This window comes from Centrocercus urophasianus, unplaced genomic scaffold, assembly GCF_019232065.1.
Source record: "Centrocercus urophasianus isolate 14NV4802_14NV808 unplaced genomic scaffold, USGS_Curo_1.0 seq_20, whole genome shotgun sequence".
Taxonomy (NCBI): domain Eukaryota; kingdom Metazoa; phylum Chordata; class Aves; order Galliformes; family Phasianidae; genus Centrocercus; species Centrocercus urophasianus.
Genome location: NW_024884756.1, coordinates 2,069,798 through 2,088,451, shown reverse-complemented (window position 1 = coordinate 2,088,451; position 18,654 = coordinate 2,069,798). Strand labels below are relative to the sequence as shown.

Here is an 18,654-nt window from a genome sequence, read left to right as displayed (position 1 = left end):
TGGCCTGGGTTGAAAAGGACCACAATGCTCATCCAGTTCCAACCCCCTGCTATGTGCAGGGTCGCCAGCCAGCAGACCAGGCTGCCCAGAGCCACATCCAGCCTGGCCTTGAATCTAATCTAAAATCCACTTCTGAGAAAATGGGAAAAGGATTAAAAACAAAACAAAAGCAGAAAATGATAATTTCTTTGTCTTTTCTCTCCAAGAACTTCAGATAACACCAGCCATCCTTGGGCAGACCTTCCAGAAGGCAGCTTGTAAGCAGAATGAGGAGGACGCCTGAGTGTAACTGGAAATCTCATACAGTGTTCATAGAATCACAGAATGGCCAGGGTTGGAAGGGACCTCAAGGATCATGCATCTCCAACCCCCTGCTGCACGCAGGGCCACCAACCTCAACATTTAATAGCAGACCAGACTGTCCAGGGTCCACCCAACCTGGCCTTGAAATTCAGATTGTGCCTCTTTCACCTGCAGTTTCTAACAAGTGCTCCAACACACAAAAACATTTCCTTTGCAGGTTTAACTTACAACGAAGAGAACGATGACTGTAATAATGATTGCAAACCAGGCTTCTGTTTGCAAAGTGCTCCAGTTTTTATCAAAGACAGATTTGCACATAAGAAAAGTGAACTAGGGAGCATTTTATCTAAAGTGCTCATTAACTTGGACAACTGGGGTCGTTATTTTTTCTTGCTGCTGCTTTGTTTTTAGTTTTAATCATCCAGGCATCTCCCAGGCCGCTATATAGGCACCAGTGCTTTGCTGGATCAGACTCTGGATTGCAAGGTCTGCCAAGCAGCTACAGGGACAATAAAGTACACTGTACCACTAACCTTCATCTCTTGAGAATTTCATTTTAGCTTCAGAGGCCTCCAAATGGTGAAATACGAACAGCCACCACCCAAGCTGACATTTCATTTGGCTCGGTTAGTTATTGTTATTATATGCATTTCCTGGAAGCTACTGGTAAGTGACAATTTTTTTTTAAATTTAATTTTAAAACAATTACAATTACTCTAATCTGAAAGCATGCAATCTACCATGTCAGAATCGGTTCATTTCTGCAGTAATATGGGGAAAGGCTTTAGTTTACTGGCAGCGGTGATTCAGCCTTCTTATTTATGTGTGTGTGTTTGGAAATGTGATACTGTTGTACTAATAACTTATACATTTTCCTCATTATCTATATGAAATATCTGCTGTCCAAAACAGGGCTAATATAACTCCAGCTGACTGGGAGACACGCTATTTAGTGTAGCTCAACCAGGAAGAAGACAGGAGTGAGTTACAACTCTCAGGGCTTGTCGGTGGGTTTTTTTTTTCGCTCCTTCCCAGAGATTCCCTGTTAATAGGATCTCCTGAAATATCTTAAGTAAAATCTTAGGTCCCCTAGCAGCTGTTTGGTCGGCAGAAGCACAGCTGTCTAAACTTTATTGGCAGTAAATGTCATTCTTGCACACAAACTGCATGCCTGGAAAACCCAAAGGCACATCTTGGTCCGTTAGTGCTATCACATATGATCACATTCCCTGACGAGATGTGAAAACTGAAATGGAAAACGTCAACAAACTCTGGCCGTGGTGAGGACTGGGGCATGCCCGCTGACAAGCGTGCTGCAATGACAGAAATTTACTTTGAGTTGCAATTAGTGGCACTGTCATTTTTGGGCGCTCCTGCCAATTAATTAAGCCTGTCAAATGGAAAAACAGCAGCATTCACATGATAATTTATATAGGGAGAGACTAGCCTAGCAAATCCGCTGCTGCAGCCAACAAAATCCCCTCCGAGGGCTTAAAAAAATAAAGGGAAAAATATATATATAAAGAAGTAGAAAGGGGGACTGGGTTGTAGGGGGGAGAAAGTTAAACTGTCCTTGTTATAATTGTTAACTCTGATCGCTGAAGTAGAAGATGGGCTGATTAAAACTCCAAACGAGCCCCTAGCTCGCTTAAATCTCAGAGTCCGGAATGATAGAATCAGAGGAGTTTATTCATACCATTAAGCCCCAGAGAACTTAATTGAAAGAAGAGCATAGCCTGGACCTTGACAAGCGGGAGGTCACAGTAATTGCTGCCGGACATATTTAACATTAAGATAATCAGGCCATTAATTACCCTTTGGATCATTAAATCAGCCAGTTGCAAAATGAAATTTCTGCCTCTATTACTCACTTGAGAGACCACAGGGGTGGCTTTTAATTTATCAGTGAGCTTGAGATACAAAGGACCAGGCTTGGGGAGGAAGGAAAGGGGGAGGAGGGGGGGGCCGCTTCAGCAGAGGCAGGAATATCAATCCGCCATGCTTGGTGATCGTGGCAAATTAACTAGGTAAGATAACCTCAGCTTCTAAAGGCAGAAGCTGGGGGTATGTAAATAGATGAGGGCAGACAGGGAGATCAGAGCCTGCACACCACTTAGCAGGATAATAAAGGAAATCATCCTTGATTATCAGTGCTAATTTGGACACTGCCGGTAGCTTGTTATGCGTGTTCTGAGTAGCATTTAATTAATTCAATTGCTTGTTAATGAGGGAAGTGACATGTGGGGAGCAGATGCCACCCAACTGCAGATGGGTTCTGGTCAGCCCTTCACAATAAAATTTTCTTTTTTTTTTTTTTTTTGAAAAACACCCTTCCCCCAGCTCTAAAATGGGAAAGGTGTCAGGCACAGAGGAGCATTCAAAAGGGACAAAACACTGACCTCATCAGGCCGAGAACTGCTACGGAACCAGACCTGGCAGCCGTAGGTGGAGAGGTATTACTGTGTAATGCTGCCAGGAACTGGAGACCAACAGCAGCCCCATGGCCAAAACGGCACCAAATGGGAGGGAGGCGAAATGGAGGCTCTTTACAAGAGTCCTTGTATCCTACAAAGCAGGGATCTAACAAAGTCAGCAGCTCCGTGCTTGCCCTTTATCAAAATTCACTGCGAGTACAAATAATGAAGGAATAATTATTTTTATGGAAGAAAAAAAAAAAAAATGGGAAGCACAGCTTAATTCTTTTCATAGAAGTTGCTCACCGGCATAATGGACGTTAGCCTTGAAACAGCAAGCCAGACTTCAGCTCAGAACTGCAAAAGTCTGCTAAATATAGTCCAACTGCATAATGTTTTTTTCTGACACCATTAAATTCTGTTCATTAGCGAGTGAGGGATCAAACTGGATCTCACATCTTAGGGTCAAAGTCAATTCCTACCACTGCCAGCTCCCAGCTCAAGGCTTCCCATACAGTGTTAAGAACCCTTCTGTTTTCTTATGACCTTTGTTAACCAGAATAAACACAGTAACTGCTATGTAAACAAACCACCTGCGCAAAATCGCAAGGATGCTGTGGCAGGAGCCTGCAGTGACTGGGAAGTTGTATTGTCCATCCAGCCCACTTCTCAACAACAGGAAGCTCTGGAATGGAAGCATTACATACATCCTGGATTTTTAATACTAAAAATCTTTACATCTCCATTTTTTTTTCCTCTCCTGACACCCATACTAAACAGAAACTCTACGTTTTCAAGCGTATTTGTTTTTACTGCATGAGCTGTATCAACCAGAATACAAAAACCAGGCTGTAGAGTTGACTGCAATGCAAACCACAACATCCAAGCTCCATTTGAAGTGCTGGATGAGGCTGCCTCAGCAGAGCTTAAAACCATGCCTGATGCAAGGGCAGCTAACAACCGAGTCAGAGGTTTCTTTCTACTTACTCCCAAAAAGATGCTGAAACTGTGGGGAGCCCTTCAACTTCCAAGTCTGCAGAGCTAACGCAAATTTTGAGCATCACTTCAGCAGAAGAACAAAAAGCATGGCTGGGATATGGCACTGGATGTCACGCTGCCCCTTCCCTATCCTCTTGGGCAGAAGCTTCCAGATGGGGGTGGAGGCAGTCTCGCTGCTTGTGTAACCCAGCACTCCCAAGAAGATGGAGACAGAGAGCTCAGAGAAAGAGGGCGAGGACCAGGGAGCAGGTAAGCTCCTCATGGAGTGGGCAGATGGTGACAGCTCATATCCTTTAGGAAAGGCCACCATCGCCTCAGAAACCCAATGGTGCCAATGAGACTGCAATCTAGAAACCATTTGGGCAAGAACATTATACAGAGAAAGCAAAGCATATGAGGAATGTCCAAAAGAAAGCTAGTATCTGGCAGGAGGTCTACACAGTAGTCCAAAAGGCCCAGGCAAAACAAGGCAAAGACAGCCCAAAAGCTGATCTTCAGAGCCTCGCATCATCTCCAGCATTCCTCCATGCAGCAAGCTCCATCTCGGCCCTACTGAGCTGCCCAAACTACTCCTGTGCCACACTACTCAAGATCAATGTTTTAAGAGTGTGCTTAAATAGTATCAATAGCAATTATGGGGGAAAAATCTTGATTCTCATCCCAGGACTCAGTTAATTGTTGCAACATTGATTTACTCTAATTTGACTTCTCACTCCAAATTAAACCCACATTACTGAAGGAAGGACTACAGGCTAACTCTCCTCATTGACCCCCTCCCGTCCAAGACAATAAATTTAATATTGAATACACTTGAAAAAATGGCAGTTGTTGCAGGATCCATACTGAAAGATCTCTTTTTTTTTCTTTTTTTTTTTTTTCCCTTCCTGTGAGTAATTAAAAGATGCTTTTCTTGACTAATGATCCCCCTGTTTAGAAATGGGAAGTCAATACTCCTTCACCAGCAGTCAGCTTCAATTTGTCACAGGGCTCCCGAAGTTTGAGTGGTGGTTCTCAGGGCTGCTGGTAATTGCTGGAACCAATTACCAGCCTTCTAAAGCTGACCTAATCAGAAGCCCACGGACAACACTCACAGGCCAGCTGGTCCCCTTTTCCTTCTACATTCACATATTCTCCTGTGCTAGGTTTTTCTGCTGCTTTGCCAACTTTTCTTACCCACCAGGAGCTCATGTTAATTCCTCCTTCCTTGCTGTAGCCATGCGAACACCCGCAATCTGAACTTTGGCTCATGCTACTGCTTTACATTATGCCTCTTCCTTGGGGGATCCTTTTGCACCTGTGCTCTCATTATCTTCCAGTTTAATGCTAGATGCAATCCAAGGTGTTGCTTTTGATTCAGAGGCAGTGAATGACCCAGAGATCTGATCATTTTATAAACTGTCTCTCAGACTCTTACGAGATCTGGTGCAAGTTAACATTAGAGAATGCACTTGGCCAATATCCTTGATGAAAGCTGTGGGAGCCAGGACTTCTGCTACAAAACTTTCAGGCTTTGAGTTCATAAATTCCAACACGAAAGCCTTTCTGACCTTCAAAATACGCTTTCAGGTTTCCCATGATTTTCTCAGAGAAAGAGTTTTAGGTGAATATGAATGCACTAGGAAAGGACAGCAGTGCGGTGTGTTTGATGTGGTTCAAGCCTGATTGTTGGTTGGACTTACTTCTGGGTGTACAAAATAAAGTAAGCTGCACTCAAAGATTGGCGTAGGTCGATTTTTATACACACTGATGCCATTTGCCTGGGTAAGATGCCTCAATTGTGCTGTGGCCTAGAGTCAACCATTTGGTAGTCCTTCACACTTCCCTCTACTCAACAAGAACACATGGAATTCCACTGCAGTCATTCTGTGCTGACTTCTCACAAGCAGAAAGGGCTGCTTTTGAAACCACGCTCATCAATATTTTTGGGTTCCCCTCAGTCTGACATGTGAATACTCCTTGAGCTTGCCAGGCCAACGGATACAATATTTGTGGAGCAGTCAAGAGTCCTTCCCTGCCCTTGAAAGCCTGTTCATTTGTGCTGATGGCTTCATCTCCAATAGAAAGAGACAATGTGAAATAATGAAACCCTAAATTGCCTGGTTCTCTCTACAAATGTCTATTAACAGAGGGTCCATCATTGTGCAGACAAGTTCTGGTGGTTTTGTGGGGAGGGGGGGCACAGCAGACAAAAGAAGAGCTAAAATACATGCTTATCATAAAGAAACACATGAAGGCTGTGTTTGTTTAAGGTCTTTTACAGATGCTTTGCATTAAGGCCTTTCAATCAGTTGGGAGAAAGGTTAAGAAGGTTCTTGTTTTCCCAATACTTTGTAGGCACTGACTCAAAGTCTGAGCAAGCATGTGGAAAACTATGGAGGTTAGATTAATGAGTATACGTAGTGCAACTGAAAAGGGCGGTACTGTGAGAGACGTGTAATGAGGGGATGCAGAAGGGAACAGAGATACCATCAAGTTCAGGAGAAACTCTGAAGAAAACAGAATTACTTCTCTCCCCAGTGTGATGGGGCTTCGGTGGGAAATCATTAAAGCAGGAACACACTGAGTTACTGCCTCCTCACACAGCAGCTCTCAGACTCTGGCTGACCCAGCAGCTCAGCAGCGTGGGTAGGCACAACTCCCCAAGAGCACGTATCAGCTCTCTCACCCATCAGAAGTTGTTTTGCTGAATGCTCCCTTCCTTCCTGATCTCCACATATCCTCAGGCTCTCCAAATATCTCAGCTCCCCAGACGTATTTCTGCTTGCTTTCACACAAAAGAATGACAGATGGGCTGAGGCTGGCAGGGACCTCTGGGTCCTTCTGGCCCAACCCCTGCTCCAGCAGAGATACTCAGAGCAGGGTGCCCATCACCACGTCAAGGTGGGTCTGAAGATCTCCAAGGAGACCATACAGCCTTTGTGTACCTGTGCTCTGTCACTGCACACAAGCCTGATGGTCAGACGGAACCTCCTGTGCTCCAGTTTGTGCCCAGTGCCTCTGCTCCTGGCACTGGGCACCACTGACTCCATCCTGTCTGCACTCTCCTTCAGGTACTTACAGACATTGCTGGGACTCCCCTGAGTCTCCTCTCCCTCAGCCTGAGCAGCCTCAGCTCTCTCAACCTCTCCTCACAGCAGAGGACTCCACAAGGTTCTCCCAGCCCGTGTCTCAGCCTCCTCGCATCCCTCTGGGGCATCACTTGGGTGTCACCTGCAGGCTGACTGAGGGTACCCATCATCCACATCACGATGAAATACGTTAAACAGGATGGCATCCACTGATCTCTGAGTGCCTCCTCACTTTTTTTGCTAACCCCACTTAAAATCTATTTTTGCTGCTCCTAACAGGAATCCTCGTGCAAAACTCAAAGCAAAAGAAAAAGCTGAACGCAGTCTGAGATGCTGGCCTTATTTTCTTGTCCTGTCTTGGGCAGAAGGATTAACAGGCTAATAGAAGACCAAAGTAAAGTACAAAGGGAAGCACACGCTTTGAAAAGGCAGAATTTCAGATATTCCTCTGCAAAGTATCATTCATGTCCTGCTCCGAACAGCAGGAAAAAGATGGAGTGAGGAGAACAAGATTAAAATTGTTCTGTGGGCAAATTTTCACATAATCTTAGCTTTATTTTCTCTACCATCTATCTTTTCCAGTACGTAAGTATGCACTTGAACACATAATTGGAAATACAAAATTAATCTGTATATCTTTTGTGCCTATAACAGTCCAGAAAGAAAGAAAGAAAAAGAAAAATTACATAACTGACAAACTTTAACAGCAAAATATAAACATGTCGTACAGAAACAAAGAATTAAAATAAGCTCTGAGCAAGAAATGCAAGAAGAGTTGATTTTATATAAGTAAGACTCACCTCCAAATATGAAAAACTGAGTTATTTAATCTTCATCACACGTGGTGTCAATGTATCACGATAATGTCTTTAATTTACAGATGAATCCTAACACAGTGCTATTTAAATATACCCAATTAAGTGCATGCCTTTCTTTTTGATGTATATTTTCTGCTCACCTCAATAGTAAGGACCAGGATCCATTTGTTAAGTGCAGCAGTGTAAGGTATTTTTGGATCAGGCAGAAAGCAATGCTAATGACAGAAAGGCAATAAGAAGTTCATTTCAACCTAACTGATGAAATGACTGTATTTACTGTATAATAGCACACGTGTATGTTAGCAGACACACAGTTTATGTATGGGTGAAGTCTCTGTGTAGGTCTCTTTGAACGCATTTATATGCACAGCCATTCCCCCAAGTAGCCTGATTAATGTACTTTGCTTCATTCTCGAAGACGAACCAAAGGTGGCACCACAAATTCATTTTTCAGTGCTAACGAAATAATGCAATAAGAAACAGTTGACTTTATTGCAGACAACAGCACAACCCTACTTCTGCACAGCAAGAGGTGGCACTGCTACAAACTCCCAGGTTATAATTTCACTTGATCCAGCACGGGAAAAAGCAAAACCCATCCATACATAAGCAAAATAGGGACACAATTCCCTTCGACTTCTTTTATATGAAGGAAGCAAACACTGAGAGCCTAACCTCTGTCCTATCATTTGCTGCCTAGGGACTGAACGGTGCTCAGACACAGGCTGCTGCCCCAGAGCTCACACTCAGACAATTACAACACACTTCTAAAGACAACTGAGAAGACTGGCCCAGCTGGGTGAGGTAGTCCAGAAGGTCTTCCTCCCTTCCTCTGAAATACAGTCTGCCAGAAGTCACTCTGCGTCTCCCAGGCAATATGTTAGTTAGAACTATTAGAACCTACACTTCAAATCCACTAAAATCAGCAAGTCTTCCTTTCTTTGACAGCCATCAGATAAATTAAGCATAAAAAACCTTCAGACTTCAGTGGGATAATACATCATGAAAGATTTTCACTGTGCTGAGCTAAGACTGGTAGGTAAAATTGTTCTCACAGGAAACACGCGTTCCCCCATCAACTTACGCCTTCGTATTTATCACATAAAGAAAGTAAGCAAGTCCAGCTGAGCAGGACTTTCACCACAGCTGTGATGAGAACCCGAAGACCTGACAGCCAGATGCAAATTGCATGGCAGTGTCCTGGCTGAGCCTGAACTACTGAAGGCAGATTATTAATCATAAACTGATAGTCCAAGAGCCAGAACTTGGCTTAACAAAACTAAGAAACTTATGACAGCATAATTTAGATTGAAGTATAACCAAGTGGGAGGTTAAAACTCCCACTGTTTTGTCAGTCAGTGAATTGTACAAAAAACTGGAGAGCTGCTCAGAAAGCCTTCACAGGCATGAATGAACATGAGGGTCACCTAGTTCTGACACACATCTCATTCGATGTACATTCTTCCTGGACTTGCAGTGAAGACATTTACCCAATGATTTTTACAAGGGGTGCATGAAGGAAGAATTTAAGTCTATGCTGTGAATCGTAGAATGACCTGGGTTGCAAAGGAGCACAATGCTCATCTGGTTCCAACCCCCTGCTGTGTGCAGGTCACCAACCAGCAGCCCAGGCTGCCCAGAGCCACATCCAGCCTGGCCTTGAATGCCTGCAGGGATGGGGCATCCACAGCCTCCTTGGGCAACCTGTGCCAGTGCCTCACCACCCTCTGGGTGAAAAAATTCCTCCTCATATCCAACCTAAACCTCCCCTGTCTCGGTTTAAAACCATTCCCCCTTGTCCTACCACCTGTGACTGAGATGCCAAAATAAGGAATTAATTGCTGAGGCTCACGGTTTACAGTTTACAGTCTTTGCCACCCGTACAATTACATGCTGCCCGACCACTGCATGCCACAGTCATGGAGAAAGAAACCATACCTCGTGGAATCTGATGAAGGTTTCATATGACCCTGGCTGCTCTCCTCCCAAACGCTGTTTGCCAGCTCATTCCCAATTGAAGACATCACCTTGATGAGCTCTATAGGCCAGTCATCCAGGTCAAGAGAGCGGACTCGGGAGAGGTGTGTGCCAAGGTTTCGGTGTATACCTGAGCATTCGATACATATGAGGGCTCCCAGATTCAAGCTGGCCCAGTCAGGGTCTGCAGAAAAAAAGGACAAAGGCCATCATCAGCGCAATAAAACACCAAACAAAACTTTCTGGTTAATATTTGTGGATAAAGATTTTGCCTCCAAACACAATGGGAAAAAAAATATTCCGGCGTCCTCGTTCACAGCACAGTTGGGAAGTCTAGCAGAAGGCTCTATTTTGCCTTCTTAAGGCACTAATGAGAAACCCTAAGGGGGGAGGGATCACAAGAGATGCAGCCCAGCTTCAGTCAAAAGGAAAAGGTGAATAAGAAAGAAAAGAAGAAACAAAGAAAATATAAGCAGGCAGCTTATGAAGAAGTAGTAGAAAAAGTCCCTCCTTGGGAATCTAGAGTCACTCGTAGCCAATTACAAGAGAAAAAGAAGGAAAAAAAAAGAGTAGACACAATGTCTCTGTTGCTAACTATATCAACTCCCTTAATAACCATCTATATCATCACCTACATATGGCTTTTACATCTAACACACTATGGGGTATGTTTTCATCTCTAAGATCAGGGAGATAAGTACTAAGATGAAAATGTGATGCTTTGAACAGTCCCAGTTTTAGTGTACTAGCCAGAAGGATTCCACAGACAAAAAAAAAAATAACCCTGCAAATGATGAGGCAGCGACAAACCTGACAAAAGCCGGGAAATTCAAAGTCATTTCCCAAGATGGTTCACTTTTTGTCACTGTCCTGTGTTATTTAAATCTAGGTTTGTATGAATATCCCTCTTCAACAAACATTCACTTCAACAAATGCAATGAAAGACTTTATGGGAGGAATTTTTGGTGGCTTTTTTCCCACCTGCTGTCAGATCTTTTCTTCTCTCTTTACCCTGGGCCTCCCAAAGAATGAGGAGACTATCACAAATGACAAGCAGGAAAATCACCATTAATTGAGAGGGTAGGCACAATTTTCATTCAAATCTAAACAAAATTCTGAGCCGACAGGAAATACATTTCCAGTGTCCCCTTCTATTCGTGCAAATGTCATCAGAGGACTTTGGCGATATTTCCAGTTTGTGTCACTCAAAATTAAAAAATCATTTTTGGTAACCAAAGTATGAGCAAGGAATATGTTTCTTAGTTTTCTGCCATGTCACAAGTGGACAGAAAGGACACTTCAAATGTACCCCGAAGATAGAAGATAAGCATAAGATTTCATTGAAAAAGCAGACGTTCTCTCGTCAGTCTTCAGAAATTGAAATGGAAAAAAAAAATTATAGAAATTAGAAGGGAAAAAAAAATAACCTACACCACAAGAAAACCCACCACCTTATTTCAGTTAAGCAGAAAAACAGATCTTTTGTTTAAAAAGTTTCTAAGGTAAGTCTTACCCTAGGAAGAAACAGCAAGCATTTCAGATCTCCAGAAATACAGAAGACAAAACGCCTGCCGTGCTTTACAAGTCCTTGGGAAGACAAGCATTAAACATTCCTTTCTTGCATATTTGTCCAGGTCACCTCCATGAGTTACTTGCAGTGTCTTGCAGACAGAAGGGGAACTCGAGCAGTATGTGTGAAATACACTAACGTGCTAATTTGTGTGTAAAAGCTTGAATGGGGCAGATATTCGGTTTAAACTGATAAACTGAGACTTAGAATGAAATCTCTGCCCCTGACCTGCAAAGGCCAGGGTTATCTTCACAGACACAAAAGGCGTCAGGAGCTGAAAGAAGCAATTCGGAATGCAGCAAGAGAAAAATTACTGATAAATATTTTTGCAATTATTCCACCACTGCCCCACACTGTCTTAACATCCACTGTTTGGTCTCCATCAACGTTCAGCAAGTGTTGGTACTCCATGGGTGTTATCTTTTCTTCATGGAGGAATTCAACTGCACTTTTTTGCTTCATATGCCCTTCCATGTCTGATGCCATTCTGTCAGCCTGCCCCTCAGCTGCCATCTGTCACACAGCAACAAAACATAATGGGACACGGTGGCAAGGTTCAGCCTGCTGTACCTCCAATTCTGCCTCCGATGTTGCAGACCATAAAGCAGGAGGCATTACTTTTGGAGCAGCCTTCGTAGACGACCAGGGATGGCTCCTTGTGAAATTCAGTGCTCCTGTCTAACATCTTAAGCTGTAACTGGTAAAATAGGGGCATTTTTACACTGTTGAATACTCCCAGATTAAATGCTTCATTTTCTCCTCTAAAAACTTCCTCCCATTTTGGCTTTAACTTTGATCAAATGGAATCACTTGAAGGAGGAAGCTTTGGAGACAACTATTTTGGGAGAATAACCCTCTCCATCTCCTTCATCGCTGCGGACACGAGGAGGCTGATGGAAGAGTCACCCATGCTAAACTCATCTGGATTCAGCATGGCAAAGAGTGCCAACCTGAGCAGGGGCATCTCTGAAGAGAGGAGCAGAAGAGCAGGGAAAGGAGGAGCAGCAGTTGGTTGGGAAAGGAGGAGCAGCATCTTGCAGAGCTGGAGCAAAGAGCGAGAAAAAGGCCTACCTTTTCAATCCTTTGAGAATTTTATTCTACGTACAGAAAAAAAAGGAATTCTGGTGATGGGTCTGACAGGCTGCTGAAATCAGCGCTTCAGTGTTCGGCTGTCAAATCCAAAAAGTACCACTAGATAGACCGTTGGCATGGAAAAGCCATGATGAGACTCTTGTTTTTAGAGGAAAGCAAGAGAATTGATGAGGCACCTCAGAGGAGTGAGCCAAGTTTATCCTCTGGCATCTTTACAACGGGAGGAGGCAGAAATGGAGCTGTGGGCAGAAATTCAGCCCCGGGACAGGAAAGTTAGGACAGGAGTTTGACAAAGCTCAGCTCAGGGCGGCTAAAGGGCCAGCAGCCCGCAGCACGCCAGTACAACAAAGCAGCAATTCCCCAGTGAAACAAAGCGCTGTAATGAAGTGCTAAAAAGCCAAACAGCTCTAGAAAGAGGAAGAATGAGACTTCTGAAGTGGAAGATTGATGGCTCTTGAATAGAACCGAGGGACAGCAACATCTCGTATTCCTTTGCTGTCAAACATCTGGCTTTGTGAGGATGCAAATTACGTCAGCTTTCCACAGCAGCGCCGGTGTTTGTGATGCAAAGCGCTCTGGGGTAAGGCAGAAAGGGAAAAAAAGCAAATGCTGGCAACGAGAGGAGCGGGCTGAGGCTCACAACGAGCACAGCTTTACGTTCTAATGCACATCGCTTCGGAACCAGCCCAGATTTTTCAAGGGAAATACAGAAGCTTTAAAAGTAGGGAGGCCAAAAGGCAAGGGGGACTGAAGGTTTGAATCATTTCCAGGAATACGAACTACGAATTCAGTTTCCAGCTGAGGTTCCAAAATCACCCTCCAACCCCCAAGCCATACAACCAAGGCTTGGCAAAAAGCACATGCCCATCCTGCCCTCTGTCTGCAGTGTGCTCCTGGCACGTCCCTTCTGCTGGCCAGCTGGCCCCAAGGAGCAATCTGGATGAACAACTAGGCTGACAGGAAAAGGAGAAAAAAAACCATTGGAAGGACATGTTTGCAGTAAATGAATCACACTTTTCTACTCTGCTTGGGTAACCAGTTAGCAGGGTTTAGGAAAATGCTACCCACATTGGTAAAGGCTGGAGCAGGAATCAGTCACACTGCCATTGGTCTGTTCAGATACTTCAGAGAAACAAAACGTACATCTTGGTCACCTGAAGACCTCATCCTCGTCAAACAAAGCACAGCATCTTATACAGCTATTCCCTGTGCTATACCAAAACCTTGGAATAAATCTGAGTGACTACAGCTTAATATGAAAGAATGTGAAGAAATACACATCTTTTTGGTGGTCTACACGTGTTAAAATACCAGCCAAACTAACATTTTTTCCTTGCTTAACACACCTTGGTTTACCAGCCAATGGAACACAAAGTCCTTAATTCATCAGTGTTGGCAAACCTGTGGTATTTCCACTGGTGATCTCCTCCACACAGGTCAACAAGCTGTTCTGACAGAGTCTGAGACTGGTGCTCAAAGACTAGTCCAGCCAAACTCATATCCCTGCAGGCTGAACTGCTGGGGACAGAGCAGCTGCCTTTGTTCCTGAGCCATCAGAATATGAATATCTGACAATTTTCAAAAGAATCAATTAAAATCAATCTGTGTGTGAAGAACATTTTGAAGGCATGGACTGGAAATGTCTGTGAATGTGCTAACCACCTTCCTTCAGACCTTTTGAAGTTGAAGCAGGGCACAATAGGTTTGTTTGCTGTGTGGATGACTGAATCAGCTAAATTGCTAGCTATGGAGACAGGAAATTAATTGTGCAAAAGCACTTGCACATCTGTATGAATGTTCATTTTAAATTTAACTAGGAAGTTTAAATGGCTTGAGACAAGGAGTCAAAATCTTAAACAGTACATCTTAAAAAAAAGTACTCAAAGAAAAATAAATGAATATTTTTCCATTTTAAGCACATGTAAAATCACAAGAAAAGTTCTGACTTACAGATATCAAAGAAGTAAAAATGCAGGAGTTCTCAGTCCTTCTGCTCCTACAACTAATTGCTTTAGAGCAAGAGTACTTCCTTTTTATGGCTTTGTTACAAACCTCTGGAACTAAAGAGCAACAGAATAATGACCTCAGCTGGGGTTAGTGAGGTGAAGAGCAGCTCAAAGTATTCTTGAGAACATTTCTGAACATTAGATATGTGTTAAAAAAAAAAGGGGGGGGAAAGAGACATAGAAAGGAAATAACTCTCAAATCAGTTTTCTGGTATCCACATACAACAAGGAATAACTTTCATTTCTTCTGATGAGTAATTCTAAAACCAACCAACAAACAAAAAAACCTCACAAATTAAGCTTTAATTCTCTGAAAATATGACCACAGTACACGTGTCTTCTCCACCCAAAGCAGGAAGAAAATGAAAGTAGCTGATGTCAAAGAACAAACTCCTTTTTCCTTTTCTTCACAGGAAAGTGAAAACATGTCCACGTTTGAAGAGGTAAGTACAAGAGGGAAGAAAACAAATTAGACTTATCTGACAGAGTGTATATTAAATATAAATTAACATGAAATCAATCTGATAAGCAAACTCCACAACGAAGAAGAGAGGTGAACATAACATATGGAAGGTAATGCCAAAAAAGACAAAGCCCATGGTGGACGTTCACCTATCTCTTGGCCAAGGAACCAAGGAGGGCAGCTTTCTGAAGCACAACACACCACGCTGCCTCCAGAAGCAGCTGTACTTACTCTGTGCTTCACAGTCCACGCAGTGGGAATTGCCTCTGATGTTCCTTATCGACTGAAGGGCCATGGCCTCATTCTGACTTGTCAGGCGCGACTGGAAATGTGAAGGAAGGTGTACGGAACGAACAAGAGAGCAATAAACAGGGTTAGTCAGCACCACTGCCAGCAAATGGGGAAAAAAAACAACACAGAGCTCAGCTCAAGTCTGAACGAACAAGGATCCTCAAGTCCTTGGCCAATGCTCTTTGCTCGGATCCGCAGGGTCTGTCACCATGTGCTAGTTCAGCTCTTCCCAATTAAACCACTCTGAGAATAAAATCGACAGCTTTAACAAACTAGGGGCTCTCTGAACATAATTTTCAAATGACTAAAAAAAAAAAAAGGCCATGTGGAGATATTCCATCACAACAACATCTACTGCACCCCTACTTGCTGTACTTACAGTATTTCAGTTAGTTCTTTTGACATGTTGTGAGACCGTGGACCTACCTTACAGAAGAAAACCTCTGTAGCAGGTTGAGTATGCTTAAGTATACTTATATTGAGTATATATAATCAGAATCTCTACAATCAGAATCTTAACAATTGATTCTACTTTTATACAAAAGCCAATCTTCTCTGTAGGTACTGGATAGTGACTGCTACCAGCCATTCTTTGCCTCACTTTGTGTAAGTGCTCTAAACACAGGTGTTAGTGCACAGATTTCTCTGTTGTGCTCCCTTAATGTAAACATTAAGGTACACATAAATCCATGGAAGTCAGACACAAAACCAAATAGGTTATGATTTTTCACCATCTCAGAAATGTGTAATGGAATCAAACATTATTATCCCGATTATTATTGGAAACATACACTGGAAACAAGCAAAACACCTATGCTGGTAGGATGGGGTAATGAAAGCAGGCATTCATTGTAAAACCTGAATTTCCCTCTTGCAAAGACATTGCTTAGATGGATAGCGTGCAGCTCTAACACTACATGTTTTTCTCTAGGAGATGAGGTTTCAAGCTCAGTGTTCTTGATTTTGCTTTCCTCAATGATCAACCACCTGTTACTTATTCTCAGTGTTACTCCACGTGCCATACCTTGTTCTTGCTGCTCTCACAGGACTGTAAACTGGCCAAGATCTGACTCTCTATGGCTTGTACCCACGCATCTCTTTCTTCGTATGTGGTAGCTTCAAAGTGCCAAGTCTGGCCAGTGAGAGAGACAATGATAAACTCAAAGTTTTCTTCTTGTTCTGAAAAAAGACATGCAATAGGAGAAAGGTTTAAGATTAAGGATATCAACAAACAGGCCTAAGCAAGTGCAAGTCTGAATGTTGGAGATTTTAGGCTAAGTATATCCAACCCTGAAGCTGCACAATGCATCAAAAACAACTCACAGATCCAGCATTTTTGTCTCAAAACATTACATGAATAAAGTACTATTTTGGTCAAATATCCAGTTCTTGTGTGCATTTGCCTGTCCAGTGTTGAGTCTATCCAATCACAAAGTGGCTAACAGGCATCATTTAGACTTCAACCTGACATGTTCAGAGCTACACACTGTAAAAAAAAACAACCCACAAAGTGTGCCACGAAATAACTAAAAGGATGAATGCATTATAGAGAGTTGACAATACAAAGTTTAAGAGTTTGTGCTCTTCCTTCCACCACGTCGGTACGTGCAGAGATGTGTTGAAAGCAGATACGTGCATTTTCGGTCTACAGCACAAATACACTAGATTATAACACAGGATTAAAATCAGTTCAACCTATTCACATTGGGAGAGATGAGAAAATGATCTAAGAAGCTAGCAGAAAGGGTCAGTGAAAACCCCTCAGGGCCACTACGGAATAAGGACAAGTATTCAGGCCAAAGCACTGCAGCATATGAAAACACCAACAAACCTAAACTAAAAGGACATGCTCTACCTACACATGGGATACCAAAATCAAATTAAAAAAAGGCAAGGAGGCTGAGATGGTGGAATCAGGAAGGGCAGGCATGAAGCATGGAAGGAAGATTACAACAGAGCACAAAGTTCTGGTGAGCATCAGACAAAATGGGCTTTGCAAAAAGCATTCACTTGTCTACCGATGACTTATCAGACATTCAGGGCCACGGAACTCCTGCATTACCTTGTCATCCATAAGCATATAAAGATGTGACAAATCTAGAGCTGGCTTTAAATGCAGTACTGCTGCTCAATGGAAGTCATTTTTTCAGCCTGTGGGATAATTAGTTTTCCTGCCTTCACAGTCCCATGTGCTGCCTGTCCTACTACTGTAGGATAACACAGCATTGCAGAACAACAACCGAAGCACCTCCAGAAAGCCTTGTTGAAGGGAAGAGAGGCCTCACAAAGACCAGAGAACACTGGCAGAGGAGGACATGGAAAAGTGAGTCTCACATGCAGCAGCTCCCTGTGGAGTCCAGTTTAGGAGATGCGTCATTCTTAGGCCTTTTAGTGGATTCTAAATGATAAAATCTTTGTACTTCCAGAGTCTTAATAAATACGAGATTTTCGTATTAAATAGGAAAGCAAAGTATTAATGTTTTAATGCTGGGGTAAGCAATCTGAAAAAGATGCACATATTTCTTTCCTGCTCCTCACGTTTCTCCTGACCTGCTCCCCAGCAGTGGCCCTGCAGCCAGAGCTGCCCATCACTGCCCTCACTGCAGTCCAACGCATCGCCCAGGACCTCACGGCCATCTCTGTTAGGAGAGGAAGGATGGAAATGATCTGCTCCATGATCTTCCCAGGCACAGAGCTGAGGCTCACCGCTCTCACCCTTTCTTAAACATGGGAGGAATGTTTCCCTTTCTCCAGTCACCGGGGACTTCACCGGACAGCCATTATTGTTCAAATATGATGGAGAGCAGCTTGGCAGCCACATCAGCCATCTCTCTCAGAGCCCCAGGATGGATATCATCCCGCCCCATGGATTTATATGCATTCAGTTACACCAGGAGGACTCGGCCTTGTTCCACTGTTGCAGTGGTACAGAATCCCACCCCACGCCTAACTCAAATCTCCCCTCCTTTACGTTAGAACCATTCCCCCTTTGTCCAATCACCATCACCACACAAAAAGTTCGTTTCCCTTCTCTTTATAATCTCCTCTGAAACAATGGAAGGCTGCATTGAGCAACCACAGCAAGCGGGGCAGGCACAGAGCAATGCCTGTGTCACCATGGGACCGTGTCACAGAGGTGCACTGTGACCTCAGGGGCGAGGGGCTGACCCCAGCGGTCACGGAACCCCCCACTGCCACTCTCGAGCTACCTTGGCAGGTAAGGCAGCAGGCTCCCTCTGCTCCTGGCACTGTGGCCCTCCAGGGGATGCCAGTGCCCCAGATCTCACCCCAGCGCCCACTTGGGCATTTCTCCACAGAGAGAATTTCTCCACGGATGCCGACGGTGCTTTCGACACCTGACGCGATTATCCCTGGATCCTTTGTGCCTCCACTGACCACTGCTGCAATGCAGACCAACAGCAGCGGAGCAGTGCCAGTGTCGACCCAACCCCTCAATGTCCCCAGTGTCACCTATGTGGTGCCTCAGGCTTCTGTCTGGCCTGGGGTACCAGGTGTCCAAGGACAGGGAGTGCAGCTCCCACCTGGGGGGGTCTCCCAAGTGGTTCAGCTGCCAGCTGGGGTGATGCCCCAGGTTGTGGGTCAGCTCCCAGCTGGGGGAATGGCCCCAACAGTGGTTCAGCTGCCACCTGGGG

General features: G+C 43.9%; 1 protein-coding gene across 3 annotated transcripts in view; it reads right to left on the bottom strand.

Moving 5' to 3' along the window:
- Window positions 1-18,654, bottom strand: part of AGAP1 (ArfGAP with GTPase domain, ankyrin repeat and PH domain 1) — a 288,426-nt gene that overhangs the window by 29,530 nt on the left and 240,242 nt on the right. For all 3 annotated transcript variants that reach the window (XM_042822094.1, XM_042822096.1, XM_042822095.1), the window contains 3 exons: window positions 16,026-16,180; window positions 14,942-15,032; window positions 9,541-9,763 (listed from right to left, as the gene is read on the bottom strand). In XM_042822094.1, coding sequence (XP_042678028.1) covers window positions 9,541-9,763; window positions 14,942-15,032; window positions 16,026-16,180 — 469 coding nt within the window. The remainder of the gene's footprint in view (window positions 1-9,540; window positions 9,764-14,941; window positions 15,033-16,025; window positions 16,181-18,654) is intronic.